At 42.0% G+C, this 14,809-nt stretch overlaps 3 protein-coding genes across 4 annotated transcripts; 1 reads left to right on the top strand and 2 right to left on the bottom strand.

Annotated features, from left to right (window-relative positions):
• Positions 1-40: 40 nt before the first annotated feature.
• Positions 41-4,984, bottom strand: LOC110975541 (ropporin-1-like protein). Of its 2 annotated transcripts, XM_022228111.2 has the most exons (7): positions 4,852-4,934; positions 4,598-4,682; positions 3,908-4,052; positions 3,529-3,652; positions 2,234-2,395; positions 977-1,152; positions 41-569 (listed from the first exon to the last, which is right to left on the bottom strand). In XM_022228111.2, exons 3-7 carry the CDS (start codon positions 4,045-4,047, stop codon positions 500-502), a joined length of 672 nt encoding a protein of 223 aa, XP_022083803.1. In that variant the 5' UTR covers positions 4,048-4,052; positions 4,598-4,682; positions 4,852-4,934; the 3' UTR covers positions 41-499. The 2 variants fall into 2 exon arrangements, with proteins under 2 accessions (XP_022083803.1, XP_022083802.1); XM_022228110.2 differs by lacking the exon at positions 4,598-4,682 and having other exon boundaries at positions 4,852-4,984.
• Positions 4,985-5,195: 211 nt separating this feature from the next.
• Positions 5,196-8,719, top strand: LOC147795808 (thymocyte nuclear protein 1-like). Its single transcript, XM_087130370.1, has 6 exons — positions 5,196-5,331; positions 5,868-6,022; positions 6,644-6,808; positions 7,202-7,263; positions 7,855-8,039; positions 8,198-8,719. The coding sequence occupies exons 1-6, from the start codon at positions 5,304-5,306 to the stop codon at positions 8,242-8,244; spliced, it is 642 nt and encodes a 213-aa protein (XP_086986496.1). The 5' UTR covers positions 5,196-5,303; the 3' UTR covers positions 8,245-8,719.
• tbc1d7 (TBC1 domain family member 7) lies at positions 8,288-13,868 on the bottom strand. Its single transcript, XM_022228127.2, has 8 exons — positions 13,683-13,868; positions 13,292-13,495; positions 12,487-12,567; positions 11,883-12,076; positions 11,603-11,734; positions 10,191-10,342; positions 9,349-9,478; positions 8,288-9,059 (listed from the first exon to the last, which is right to left on the bottom strand). Exons 2-8 carry the CDS (start codon positions 13,395-13,397, stop codon positions 8,970-8,972), a joined length of 885 nt encoding a protein of 294 aa, XP_022083819.2. The 5' UTR covers positions 13,398-13,495; positions 13,683-13,868; the 3' UTR covers positions 8,288-8,969.
• Between the last annotated feature and the right edge of the window lie 941 nt (positions 13,869-14,809).

Below are 14,809 nucleotides of genomic sequence, written 5' to 3' on the forward strand. Positions count from 1 at the left end.
GGGGAAAATGAAAATATTTTGAGACGACAAACCTGACAAGTAGTTTTTATCTACAAATTTTAGTTTATTTCTTCTGACGTAGGAAGTTTCATACACTTTGCACTTCGGTTGGAAGCGTGAAGTTACAACAGGGGAAATATATACATACAAGAGTTCTAAAGTTACAATTATGCCTTTTTGGATTGATTGGGAAAAAGAAGTTTTGTTCAAAACGTTGATGTGACGCAAAATTACTTGTGGAGTAGTGCATTTATCGACATTAAGTTCCTATGCTTAAAATACCGAATAAATGGGAAAAAACATCTGTTTTTCAAAACGTTAGATTTTATGGAAGAAAACGTTGAATTCATAAAAAAACCACAAACAAATTAAAACTATTATTTAAAATCTGTTTGAAGCAATTTTGTACAATGCCGATGGAACGAATTTAAGTTAACTTTTTTACAATAGATACGGATAGAACTGTTTGTACAACAAACCTGGTTTCCATAAATGCAATCTATGGACCAAGTTTGGGGCAATCCGGATTGAGGAAGTTACGAGGTTGCACCAGTCCATTTTGCTTGTCCCTGCAGAAACAAAAAAGAGAGACGATCTTGTAAAAGAAACAATTGGTCTTTCACTCAACGTACTGGTGAATCCAGAAAACTATGATGGGATGTGAGGATAGAGCAACAGATATGGTTCAGTTACAGGCATATTATCAGATCTCTTGCCCTAGGGGGTAGAGGCCATTTGTGCAATCTGCTTGCGCCAGAGATCTCTATTCTCAGCAGCATGGGAAATTTGCTCAGAGTGTTTGGACAAAACTTCAGTAAATTTATCAAGTATTAACATAAGATAAAATGCAAATATTCTTCTTTAACTACCAAACGGTTTCAACAAAAGCGCCCTCACTCCACACTCATGAGTGAGTTAAATAGCGCCCTCGTTAGTGCATGCACAGATTGTACAGTACAGTAAGCCAAACACTCACACATGATACTGCAGGTATGTGAATACACTCTCAGTCTGCTCTTCCGAGATCTCCCCATCGATCTGGGCCAGGTAGGTATAGAGCTCCTTGAAGAGGTCAAAGGGTATCCGAGCTGCCCCGCCCTCCGGGTCACGGGTCAAGATCTCACAGATGACCTTCATGGCACTGGTGATGTTCTGAAAAAGCAAAGCATTGGAAATTAGAAAAAATCCTCACAAATTTCAATCAAAGCAACTGCTGTTTTAAGCACTGGGATCTCTTGTTTTTGTGCTAATTTGACCATTTGACCATTTTGAAGATTACAAGAAAGATTAGACTTTCAATGCATTTTAGATCCTTTTCCAACTTACTGAAAATAAAATACATTCATAAATACCTGGGACAGTTTTTCTATTCCTATTGGTCGAAACGCATCCCATGACCACGTATTAACATTTGATAATGCCCACTGCTGTGCAAAATCATGGATACGCGACAGTTTAATTGGGTCTGATTGGTCAGGAGTCTGTGTGCACGCAATGTGCCACACGCATTAAGTTCATTGAAGGGGATTCTATTGGACAACTTTCAAAAGGGATATACCATAAAATAGACGGGGGTGTTCAGGAGAATAAACTTAAAGGTTTAGAACAAAATCGTTGGAAATCAATCATAGGTTGTCTTCTCTTTGCTCTCTGAATAAATATGTATTTATAAATAGGAACAAATATGTACTTGGCCGGCCTTAAACTTACATTTAAGACCTTCCTCAAGAGAACGAATACTGATGATGCCCTTGCCTGCGGCTCAGGCATTAGCCACATCCACTCTCCCGAGCCAGTCTTAAACGCATGTTCAAGACCAGCCAAGCACATATTTATTCCCTCAATAAAATATGCCTAAAATTTGACAAAGTTACGTTTAATAGGAAGGTCCGAGATTTACTGATTGTTCTAACTTCTACAAATTTTGTGGTTAATTCAAATGAGAAAGTGAACTTTGCTGCAGAAGACCTGTTCTACTACAGATGTTTGGAAATGGACTCAGAGTCCACACAGCCTCACTTCCAAAGTGTGCTGAGGCATTTTGTGCACATTCAACCGAAAACTGGCGATGCTCATAGTCTTCCATTTGTGTAGGAAAGATTCACTTGAACAACAACGTAATACTATCGCTTTGAAAATACACAAGTCTTCATCTTTAATACAAGCAGACTGCATACTGCCCTCGCTTGTCGGAACACAGAGCAGATGCCACCCACCAGGTAACAGCACTCACCCCAGCCAGGGCCGAGCAGGCCAAAGCAAAGAACTTCAGCCACTCAATGTCGTCTCCGAAGCTGCCCAGCTGAAGCAAGCTGTACAGCCGCTCGTTGGGTAAACAGTTGTCTTTCCACTTCTGCTCCAAGTCCGACAGCTTGAGTACTTTCTTCGGACCGAGCTTTAAATATTGGCCGGGGGAATAAATTAACATCCCAGATGCAAAGCGAAATTCATATTGACTTCTTGAAGTACCCCAGCTGCAATGGATTCACCTGATTCTATCAAACTCGCGCTTGAGTGGTTAAGATGTCTGCACTAGTAGGATAGGATGTCGTGGGTTCGAATCCCACCTGAGCAAGTTAAGGACTTTTCCGCAACTCTCGAGTCACACCGAGAACAGTGTGAATACACACGTCGGTATAAGTGGGCAAAGCCTAGTATAACTTCAGCATCCCTGACTCAATGCCAAGTTAATATCACTCAAAAAACTTTCACCCAGATAATATGAAAAGGCTGCCATGTTTTTTTAAAAAAGGATTCTCTACAAACCACATTCTGTCTACAATCTACTTCGAGTGGAATAAAAGAGGGCATGTTTTTGGTACTCACCACATAGGAGCGCCATGAGGCGTGCAAGTATATGCCCGTTTGACGCGGAGCACACTTAGTACGCATAACTCATATTTTCCCGGCATGTATGGTCTTTGCGTACTTTCAGAACACGTGCAACAACCCATTTGTAACCACCTGTCTTTCTTTTGCCGATTGGGGGTGCACTTCAGGGTTTGCACAGCTGCCATCTTGCTGGTCAGTGCTTTGTTCCACAGGGTGTGCACAAACAAATGAGGCTTCCCTCTGGAACAGAGGAACTGCCCTGCAAGATGGCTACCATGCAAAGCCTCTACTGACTTCCTCATAAGGCATTAAATTTAAAATCATTGCCAAGGTGAATTGGAGAGGTGTATATTTATCTCAAGACACAACCCTCGTCTTTATCCACATCTGAAAGACTTGCCTGTGGCTAGCGACTCCAGTTACAATGCATAAACATGTATGTTTCTCCTAGTCACAGCCAATTTCAGTGCTATGTTAATCAAGACGGCTGCCACGCAAGGTTAAGTAATCACGTTAGGTCTAGAGGTTTTTGCCTGACTTAAACTTTCTTTGGCACAGTGAGGAATAAACGTGGAGATATGCAGCAAAATTTCTAGGCTTGCTTCGACCAATTGTAAATGATTTATTGAACCATGAAGCTGATGGTGGTGTGGCATTTCACCAGACTAACCTATGACCTCAGTATGGCACTCTCACCTGTCTGTTGAGAACTGACAAGATCCCAGGGGTGAGCCCTGTGTCCGTCTTCTGCGTGGCTATGGGCATCTCCAGCCGTTCTTTTACCGGAGGGGTTTCACCCTTGGCTAGGGCATGGAAGTACCTGGAAAATGAAACATCAAACAGCTGTTTAGTACATGTTCACATTTCCTCAAACAGAATTTTAAAAGAGACACTTTAATGTAAAACATTCAGAATAGAACCAATTATTTTATAGTCAATGTTGGTGGTTTTGAAGGTAATAATAACACTTCTAATGATTAAGCAGTGGGCCCCAAAGCAAACTGCACAGGGCTCAGCTGTGAAGCCGAAAAGTTGGAATCCCACATTGAAAAGTCTTGTTTCCCGGCCTACTTACGCCGATGACCACTGTAACACATCGTTGGGCTGCGTTCGGATGGCCGCCTTGGTGAACTGCTTCAGAATGTCAGGAAGATCAGGTGGGATGTTGATCTGCTGTGAGCAGTACATAGGAACGTCATCGCCAACTGCCGGCATGGTGTCTGATGAACAAAGGTTGATAAGGATTAAAACTGGCTCACTACGCTGAAAAGAAATAATTTGGAAAGAGTTCCATGTACGGACGACACTAATTTTTCCTTAACAACCATTAGAAAGTGATAACATGTCCTAAAAAAGTGAAATTTGGCTTAAACAATTTCGAAGTATTTACTTAGAAAACACTTTTTCCAGACATGCCCCATAGGTTTGTCCACAGGGCCTCAAGTGTTGTCCATACATGGAACTCTTTCCAATAATTTTTTCATTTTTTTTAGTTTTTCTCATTTTAATACGCGCAAACCTGGTCATTGCCCCCAAAAACCAAAGCCTTTAAAGGCAACGCTGCCTGAACTGCGCTGACAATGCTTCTGGAAATTTGAAATTGTGAGAAAATGTGACTTTTTTACTGTCTAGGCCTAAGTATAATAAACCAATTGTCAAACAACACCCCAGTTTCCCCCTCATAATTCCCTCCAAAACTCAAACCCTGCTCTCTTTTCACAACATCAACCCTACAGTTATTGAGCATTTTGTCACAGTCACCTACCTAGGGGAATCCAAAAGTTAAAATGTAGGTCTCCCGGCCCTTCTGTTACAGAAACGGGGTCCCCAATTCACAATCCCTACATGCCCTAAACACACGAATAACGTTAACCCAGCAAAAAAAAAGCAAAACCAACTTGCAGCAAAATGAATATTTTACAGTCTATTCAACCTTCATGTCAAACTCATCTTGCGTAAACATCGAAACAATGTGGGTCTAATAAAAATAATGCTACTGTACATTTCCCATCCACTCACCTGTTTAAACTAAGGTTTTACTTCACAATTTCCAACTTTTTCGATCGCTACAAAATTGTGTGGCTGGTTGGTAAGGGCAACCACTGCGCATGCTCACGCCGCTGCTTGATCAGATTAACTATTTCAACATGTAGTTGGCTTTTTTCTAAATTAATACAAATTTGACCGTCGTAACGTTTTTGTATTCCAAACACAGCTACTGTTGATGTTGGATTATAAATTTAGATTAAAAATTCTCCAAAGTTTCGAAAAGAGTTTTAAAATGAAGAATAAGTAAGTGGTAGCGATATACACGAATTAAGTATTGAAGCAAACTTTGTTGAGCCCTTTCTCATTTCGAGCTATTGAGGGCGTGCTTTATTATTTTCATCGATTCCACGTGCCGGTTGTGTTATCTTCCTATTTCAGTTGCATAATTATCAATTAGGACCGACTTCGAGAATTAGTTAAAAATGCCGCCAAGAAAGAGACAGAAAACAGGTAGATGATCGTCCAATGGATTGCTTGTTTGTTTGTTTGTGTCTTTTGTGTGTAGTGAATGATATTTAAATGGCGAATTTGAAGGACAAAAAAATCATAAATATTGAAACTTTAAATTTATTGACTGCCTGTCTTAGTGTCGTAGTACTGTAGTGTCAGATAGGAATATTCCCTATCTGAAATTTTTACAAATTACTCGACTACAACATATCAATGTTTTGGTCGGGATGCAGGGGTAAAGATGGTCTTATTTTCTGGAAAAAAATGTCATCATTTTTTCACATTTTTTCAGGGGAGGTTTCTTGTACTTAGCTCACTAAAGTAACAATGGTGTATGGTTGACTTTCAAAATTGGTAATTTGCTAGCTCTTTGCCATTTGTTTATTTTGAAATGTTATTTTCTTTGATTAGTATGTCAAGAATACCACACAGTGGGCAAACTTTGATGTGCACACTGATCATGCCAGAGCTAGGATTTCTTCATAATTTTCTGCCAATTTCTATGACATGAATTCACCATAATCTGCTTTGTAAAGACTCGGTGTCAAAAGCAGAGATGAAACCGGCTGAGACAAAAGCAAAAGTGGCAACTTCATCCAAGGGAAGCCCAGCAGGAGGGGGCGTGACCTACACCAGGTGGCTCATGAAATCGGAACCGGAAAGCCGCTTCGAGAAAGGAGTAGATGTCAAAGTATAAGATTTTTTTCATTTTCTCTTACAATCTTTCAGCCAATGAATACAAGACTTCTTCCCCCAATTGTAGCATCAGTCCCAATTATCAATTGGCCCAACTATAGTCAACAGTGCTGTAGAGAAAACCTCTCTACCTGTTCTTCTGGATTTGTGGCTCAAACCTGGCAGAATTGCTTCAGAATATGTCAATTTTACATTTTATCCATTGCTCTAGCAAAAGCTAGATTCTTCAAGCAAGTGTTGCTGATGTATTGCAATATAGTTGGGACCATCCTAACCTTAATGGCTAAATGGAGCTAACAAGATCTAGGATCTCCAAAGTTCAGCTCGTCCATCAAAGCAAAACCTAATAGCTAAAACAAAACTGAAACTGACAATGTCAGTCAGATTTCTTCGAATACTATCACACAGGATACTTTAGAATATAAAAAAAATCTAGCCCCCAAATTTTTGGCGGGTTGTCAATTATTTAACATAGCTTGACAGCATATTCAATCTCTCGCCAAACTGTGTGATCTTGCAACACGTTATATCATTCTGTATCAACATTTGAACATGGCCGATTATTTAAAATGTTGGGGTTTTAAAATCAGTTTGTGTCATTTCTGTTTTGTGGCAGTTTGGCTTGGAGGATCTGAAGAAGGAGCCCAATCAGACAGCATGCTGGGATGGCGTGCGGAACTACCAGGCTCGCAACTTCCTTCGCGATCAGATGAAGGTCGGCCATCTTGCCTTCTTCTACCACAGCAACACCAAAGTGCCTGGCATTGCAGGCCTTGTCAAGGTAAATACCGAGAAAATTGCTCTAATGCCAAAAGAAATGATGCTATTGGGTTTGTTCATGAACTGACGAGGGCGCTGTGCAGCTTCACAATGTAAGCCAACAAAAGGCATTTTAATGTCACCAGATCACGTGCACTTTTTCATTTACTAACTTTTTAATTACAATTTCATACCAAGGAGCCTGGCTGGGGCCATTTCCAAATCTTGGCTCCATTTCAGGTTTAGCATCGTCTTGATAACACTGAATACGTCACTGGATCCCAAGCACGACTACAAGTCTAAATATAGAAAATATTGACAACCATGGAAGTGCCAGGGCCATTTCTAGCTGGTAACTACTTCCAAGGAAAGCTTTACAACTCAGTGAAAATCTGTACTTTTTTCTCCCCCTCAGATCACAAAAGAGGGTTACGTGGATCACACCCAGTTTGACAAGAAAGATCCCCACTTCGACAGGTAACTCTTATTTTATGGAACAAAAGTAAACTTCTTACATTTTTGTAAATTGACAGATTGGTATTTTCCAGCATGACCTCATTTCAACTTCAACATAAAGTGATGCCAAGGGTTGTAACTGGAGGTTATTTTATATTCATTTATTTATTTATATCTGATCATCCAACAGCGCATTTAGCGCCAATGAAGTGATAATGAAGGAGACAATGACCAAATGATCAGTTTTAGAGGTGGGAAGAAAACCCAGCATAACTATTCTAGAGAAACCCTGAGGGTCAGGCCAGCACTGAAAACTCAATCCACATGCTGACCTAGGTGGGATTCGAACCCAGGTTGCAGAAGTGGAAGGGCAGGAAAGAGCCACTACACCAACCTGACTCCCTCACATCCCTTGAAAAGGAATGTACGTTTTCATGTTCTATATTGGCAATTACTGTTACTTCACTCGATGTTAAATTCTGTTGGTTTAACCTCATACTTTCCATTGTTTTAATTTCTGTATTTTCAGCTGGGCTTGTTTTCCTTTAATTATTTCGTTTCTAGTTACATATCATTTCTTTCCATCTTCTTTTCCATTTCTGACATCTGAAGTTCAAGTCCGAAGGACAACCCGCGCTGGTACATGGTAGATGTGACATACATCAGGGACACCAAGCGCTTCATCTCGTTAGCTGAACTCAAAGCTCTCTACCAGAAGCACGCCACGAGCGGGGGACCGCTGAAGAACCTTGCTCTCTTCACGCGAGCAAGGCTGTCCGTGCAGCCAGTAACCGAAGGTAAAAACTACCAGATCTAAATCTGTATCAAACCTAAAAATCTAATCTTGCTAATAGCAAATTCATCCGCTTAGCAAATTGGTCATTGTGGCTGGTAACATGTTTCCGTTAAGCAGATATTTCCGCACTTAGCCGATTATTGGCTCCTCCTTTTCCAGAGGAGTTTGACTTTATCCTGGAACTTGAAGACAAGCCTGCTCCGTGAGAACCCACTCAAGACAGCACTGAAGAGATTACCAGCAGTCAAGTTGTAATTCATTTCAATCATGTATTTTTGTACTAATCAGATAATAAAAGAGTTTTTCATTCTTTCTTATCAAACCAAATCAAACTTGTCAGTTGTTTCATTTACAAAACTTTGAAAGAAATCTCAGTCCCCATTTGTTTCTTTATTTAGAATAAAACTCAAGAAACTCAAGGGATTTTTCATTGCACAACTCATAGATGTAAAGACCAATATACACAAAATTGACTTCAAAATCAAAAACATCCTTGCTTGCCAACGCTCCCTGCAACCACGCTACAAAATCAACCTCACAGGGTGTACAGAGGCAAATTAACGTCTGACTTTGCTTACTTACTGAGTGAACTGTGAAAGACCATTTCACTACAAGACGATGTGCTGAATGCACAACGAGCAAAGGGCAGACTTGGAAATAAAATTACACATCTTCGATTCAAGACAACATCTTTTTAGAGTCAGTTTTATGGTACAAAAGCGAGAAGCGAGAAGGAAATCCATAGTCTGGCGTCTCAAATTGGAAGCTTTCCAGTGCATTGTGATGCATCTGGTGTGGTCTGGTACCCTTCACCCACAGCATCTTAACCTAGGCTGCATTCTCTGCCACAAGCTCCATGTTAGCCACGCCCACTACTGAGCACCCTCCGTCGCTTGACTCGCCATTAGTCTGGTGCCTTTCTCTTATTGCATTACAATGCATCTGGTTTGGTCTGGTTCCCACTGCTCTCCCATCTTTCAATTGCCTCATTTACCAACATTTCAGCACTATCAGGTGGCACCTACAACAATTACATAAGGACAAAAGAAATATTATCACGGGTAAATTTTGCCACCTAGGCCAAGGGGGCTCTGACTAAACCAGGTTTTGAAAAAAGGGCAAAGGTATACATACCTGCACCTAAAGCCACAGCCAGGATTTGAGAAAAGGCAAAGGGGTTTCACCAAAAGTCACTTAACATGGATTTTAAAATGGATTTTTGAGGCTGCATCCGTACCAGGTTTTGAGAAAAGGCCATGGAAGGTGACGCCACAAGGCAGCCAGGTTTTGCCAAAAGGCAATGTGCTTACCTTGAGCAGAAACTTTAGGATTGCATCATACTTGGCCATGCCCAAGAGCTGCCTCCGATAAGTTAGAACAAAAACCTGAGCAACATAGGCCGTGATGTAGACGGCGCCTCCAAGCAAACGATCCCACACCCTGTGCAAGGTCAAAGGTCAAAGGATGACAGTGAAGCAGTTGAGCCCGTCGCAAGTTGTCTTGTCTTGAGCCAGGTCACAGGCATTCTTCTGTCGTTATTCACCCACTTACATGTACCTGGGACGGGCCTTGTACAAGAACTCAAAACTCAGAAACTATTGGAAGGATATTCAGAGTTTGGTCATTCAACTTTTACCCCTACTGCCCACTGACAAGTTATGCCCCGCCCCCTTCTTTGCCTCATGATCACCTGTACTCGTAGTATGACTCGCAACTTGTGACAACATTTCTCAACGTCTACTCACTCAGAAAACTCCCTGAACACTGAGCAAGATGCAAACTCACACCGACTGCTATATCCTGGCCAGATAAACTATTTCCAATGACGTGTGAACGTGACGATGGAATGCCAGCGTTCCTTTGGGAACGGTCCAACGGAATGCAAATATTCACAACTTTTGAGACACTCCCTAAAACAACTTTAAACTAAACTAGGCTTCTACTTCATACCTGGCAATGTCAATTGAAACAACTTTGTTTAAACTAGTCAATTTAACGTTGAGTTTGTGTCAAGACCACTGCATAAAGACCATAGCTTAAAAGGAGTTGTAAGAAGATTTTTCTCCCAACCTACGGGGATGATTTGACCGGATGTTCACAGAACCCACCCGTTTCTCCCTTTGGCCTGACAAACACAGATGACATTTCTTACCTCCCAAGAGGTCCAGATGGGATTACCCCAGCAAAGATACCTCCAAACCAAGCCTTGTAGACGGGTCCCATGCGGCTCAGCGTTCCGGTGCTCTCCAGGTGTCGTATCAACTGGGGGTCATCCTTCTGGAGTTGGGTAACAAATCGCTGCGACTGGGAAGGAGATAGTCAGACAGTCAGAGCCCTCAAGCCAACGTAAAAATGGAGAAATAAAGTTTCATCCCAATGGAATAGAAAAAAAATTTCATCCACATGGAACATTCCTTGAGCTACAGGAACCTCATGAAATTCTAGCCTGTTGGACTCTAAACTTTCATTCTTTGCATAAAAAAGCAAGTCTATTCCAAGCCATTCAGCTCATATTTATTTCCGCCATGAAATGACTGAAAAAATATTTCTTTTACATCTGTAGGGGAAGCCAGTCCATTGCAGGTTGCTTCTCAATTAATGTCGGAATCCATTTATACTCTTGTGTGGCAAGAGAGCTGTTTTTGGAGAGAGTTGCGACATTAGCGTCTCAATTGATGGAACCAAAATGGTGGATTATGCATCGGTGCACACGGACAATAACTGTATGCTGTACTTCACACATAATGGGCCTGTTTGTTTTGCACGGATTTGGATCTCGATCAGTGATCATGTCACTGGTTCGGGTTTTGGCGTCAGTGAATCAACGTTGGGTCACTGATCACGATCAGTGATCCCATTGCTGGTTCGCTCCATCCATTAGGTGGGTTTTGGTGTCAGTGATCCAACGACGGGTCACTGATCGCGATTCAGATCGGCGTGAAACAAACTGGGGCCAATTTTGTAGAGCTGCTTAAGCACAGAATTTGCTTAAGGACGAAAAATCCTTGCTTAATAAACAAAGCTTACCAGCTCAAACTCCACGTGACTGTCCTGTTAACCAAAGGACAGGTAAATACCATTCCAAAACAATAAACATCACAAGAAATTTGGGCTGGTAACTTGATTTGTCAAGCAAGGGTTTTCATGCTTAAACAAATTTTTGTTTAAGCAGCGCAATGAAATTGGCCCCTGGCCAATTGAACAGCCATTTTGGTTCATAAGTCTGAAGTTGCCAGGCACTACTCTCTCTTTACACACAACTGTGAGAGGAGAGAGGCAAGTTGAGGTATAGTGGCTTGCCCAAGGACACAATCTGTGGCTAACAGCTGGATGTGAACCCCGACCCACTGACAATAAGTACTGAACCCAGTCCACTATCGTTCAACCATCGTTTAGCCATCTCGGGAAGGTGAAGTTCTGCAAGTAAACGATACTCTAACGATGAAATTGTAAAGTGGAACACTTCTAGCAAACGGCAGTGGACGCAATCTTGAATCACTCCCATCTCAATTTGGAAAGGACAGAAAATGCCCCAGACAACACTGAGGCAGTGTCGTTTCTTACCAACTGCAATATGAAATCTTTCTCAATCAACTGGCGTCGGATTTTGACGGCGATCCAGTAAGCGTCGACTTCATCGTCAAAGATGTCTGTGGCAGTCTCAGCCAAGGAGACAAACGATTCCTCCTCCAGACACTGAAAGCAGAAGGAAGATGAGAATTCAAAAAAATGGCAAAGAAACTGAGCCCAGTTTACTTTCTCCAGGAAAAGCATTCTTGTTTCAAAATACCATTCTGAATATTAAATTCTGAAGTGGCAAGTTTCTTATTCAAATTCTTGATACCTCGATATTCAACTGATCATCTTCCAACGGCAATCTTCTCTCTTCAAGGAGGAACATCTTGAGAAATTCGTTGCTCAACGGAGTCCCATCATCAACTAGTCCCATGACCCTCAGAGCACCGCGGAGGTCGTTGAACTGTTCCCGTCGCTGCTGCATGACAAAGTCGTGCGTGGTTGGATGGGGCGGAACAATACCTTCACAGAAATGTAAACAGTAAACAAATAAACATTGCTGGCGCAGCTAAAGAGAAGACTTACAATTTTCCTACCCTCAAAAATTTTTGAATGGCAAAGATGGTTTCACATTTCACCATAAATCAACAACTCTTTGCATTACGTTGAAGGTTAAGTTTGTAACACGTCATACAAGGCTTTGTCTTTGGCAGCAATTTTGCTGAAGGGTGAATTTGAAAGAAGACAGTGATGGACTGTTGGTAGCAAAATCAACATGGATTAGCAAATCAAGCCATAAAGTACCACATCCATACATCCTACGGACATTTATAAATAGAATTACAGAAGTATATGGCTTCATGATGTGACAACTCTGAATCCGTCGGACAGCATTATCGGGGAGGGGTCATTTTCTCTGTGTTCCAGCTTACCGAGGATGACCTTCCACACGAGCGGTCTGAACATCGCTGGTAGTGGAAAACGAAGACAAAACATAGACAGCTTCCCGACATCTGCCCAAAAAAGACAGCAAACCTTCAACCCTAAGAACTGACAAAGGTTGACAGAATGGACTTGATAACCCTGCACGTATGTAATCCGAGTACCTATGGTACTCTGTGACCCCCGTCGACATTTGGGCAGGATCAGCGAGTATGGGCTGGCCATGTCCAAATGTTTCAAGAGGCAATACACATCATGCCGGTAAAACCTCAGTTAGTCAGACTCGCAATCATGGAATGACTGACAATGCAACAGGACCTTGCAAATTCTCAAAAAAAATATGGCTACATGTTACCAACCAAACTGACTAAATGAGGACCAAAGAGTGGACAGGAGCACTTCTTGTTAGTGAGTGAGTTACTCAGAGTAACTTAGTGGAATGCCCTCCCCGGAAGTACCTTATTGTCAACCCCCAGAACTGTGGGGTCCAACGTCTGACCCGCTCCCACGAGTGGGGCGGACGTCGGACCCCACAGTTCTGGGGGGTACTTATTGTCACCATGAGGTGTTTAAAGGTGGAGCTGGAGCAACCCACCCTATAAACTTCATGGTTTTCTTTTCACTTACACCATGGGGCGAGGAAAACACACTTACACACCGGCTTACTCTTGCTGCACAGAGCTGCACCGACATTGCCCATCAAGTTTCCTTAGCATTACAATTACATCCAGACTTACAGACCTTGCTGAGCACAGTGTATTCATGACATTGAAGAAGTAGTCGAGTTTTACTCACCCAAAGGGTCATCTTTCAGAAGAATCTGAAGAGATTTCTTCTCTTCCACCCCTCGAAATCCAACCTTCTCGTAGTAATGCGATCTAAAATTCCTACCGTCTGCCATTGGGCTTCAATTTTCACTCATTCCTTGGGCAGTAGTATTGTCGTTTGTTCAGTTCAAACATGGAGGTAAAAAAAGACCATGGACTGAAGCGGCCTTCCCTGCAAAGAGCAAGTTAAAACTTCACACAATCATGACGACAGCGCAGGCATATGAACACAACTAGTATTTGAAGGCGATGTAAAGCAGGCCTGCCAGGCTGAGGTGTGACATTATTTACAATTACAAAGGTTCTTAACTATGGTCAGGTAAACTGCTCCATGTGTTGAAGACGTTCTCTAGCTCTACCTAAGGCTGATTTCCTCCCCCTTAAATATAACCTCGGTGACTTGCGGTGTCCTCAACTTCAAGCATGGCGGAAAAAGGAACAGTTTGTGTTTATGTCAATCATATTTTCAGTGCATTAATGACGGAAACGTTCACCGTCGACGTCGCGTTTGGCAGCTTCATCAAAACTGGCATTAATTGGCCTGTTGGTGGCGCGCTTCATGAACACTAATAACATGCATAATGTGATAATCTATTTGAAAACTGCGACAGTAAATAACCACTCTGTGTATCGAATGGAATGTCTGCGGTAAAACTTAGACTGTCGCCCTCTTGTATGGTTTATTTACCGTGAAAACATCATCATTAACTCTGCGTACAAAACATGTGGCATATGGGTAATTCTAATATAAATTTGGGGGTCCATTTTCTTTTCCGGCCCACGCATGAAGGAAGGAATGGCCCCTTTTTTTCTGGCGTATGATTTTTTAACTCTAGAAAAGATTCCAAAAATTAATTCCAAAGAAAAGATTAATTTCCAAGTGTGATTTAGTAATTCAAATAATTACTTAAACTAGTGTTAAACGGAATGATCCATATAATAAGAGCAGTGGCGAAGCGAGGATTTTACGGGGGGGGGGTCCCAAGGAGCACCAGCATCTTGGGGGCACCAGCTTTCAGTGGTGTGGTACTTTGGGGGGAAAGCTTTGGCCATGCCCGAAACGGGCTTCCAGAGCTACGGCTAGGTCTATTGTCTATACGTCTCCATGCATTTCCAATGGAGCGAAGACCTAGACCTAGCTCTAGACAACAGATTTGCATGCAGCCTTCTATTAGCCTTGTTCAATATCCATTCATACTTGGGGGAGCGGCACTGGAAATTTGTGGGGGCGTGCCCCATGCCCCCCCGGCTACGCCACCGAATGATGTGGTCCATTTCTTTATGTCTTCATGTCCAGATTGTAGAATGAGACCAATGGGGCGATTCTTTCTTTGTGCTTGAGTCGAATTGCCGACTTGTAACTGTCAACCTCGTGTCGTGTAAAGTGGAAATTTCATGTGGTATGCCACATGTCATGCTTCAGGGGAAATGTTGACGGCCAGCGTTTATCGTTTATCATGTTTATGTTTCCTTTGCTGAATATTTG

This window comes from Acanthaster planci, linkage group LG20 (assembly GCF_054643075.1).
Source record: "Acanthaster planci isolate LZ-2023a linkage group LG20, COTS_SCS, whole genome shotgun sequence".
NCBI classification, from domain to species: domain Eukaryota; kingdom Metazoa; phylum Echinodermata; class Asteroidea; order Valvatida; family Acanthasteridae; genus Acanthaster; species Acanthaster planci.

Excerpts from the sequence above, each read along its gene's own strand:
- LOC110975541 (XM_022228110.2), bottom strand. The coding sequence starts at position 4,047 with ATGCCGGCAGTTGGCGATGACGTTCCTATGTACTGCTCACAGCAGATC. Across the intron at positions 2,396-3,528 it reads TGTCAGTTCTCAACAGACAG|CTCGGTCCGAAGAAAGTACT; the intron begins GTGAGAGTGCCA and ends CAATATTTAAAG. Across the intron at positions 1,153-2,233 it reads CCTGCTCGGCCCTGGCTGGG|AACATCACCAGTGCCATGAA; the intron begins GTGAGTGCTGTT and ends TTGCTTTTTCAG.
- LOC147795808 (XM_087130370.1), top strand. The coding sequence starts at position 5,304 with ATGCCGCCAAGAAAGAGACAGAAAACAG. Across the intron at positions 6,023-6,643 it reads AGAAAGGAGTAGATGTCAAA|TTTGGCTTGGAGGATCTGAA; the intron begins GTATAAGATTTT and ends GTTTTGTGGCAG. Across the intron at positions 7,264-7,854 it reads AAAGATCCCCACTTCGACAG|TTCAAGTCCGAAGGACAACC; the intron begins GTAACTCTTATT and ends TGACATCTGAAG.
- tbc1d7 (XM_022228127.2), bottom strand. The coding sequence starts at position 13,397 with ATGGCAGACGGTAGGAATTTTAGATCGCATTACTACGAGAAGGTTGGA. Across the intron at positions 9,479-10,190 it reads CCATCTGGACCTCTTGGGAG|GGTGTGGGATCGTTTGCTTG; the intron begins GTAAGAAATGTC and ends GACCTTGCACAG. Across the intron at positions 9,060-9,348 it reads TCCTAAAGTTTCTGCTCAAG|GTGCCACCTGATAGTGCTGA; the intron begins GTAAGCACATTG and ends TAATTGTTGTAG.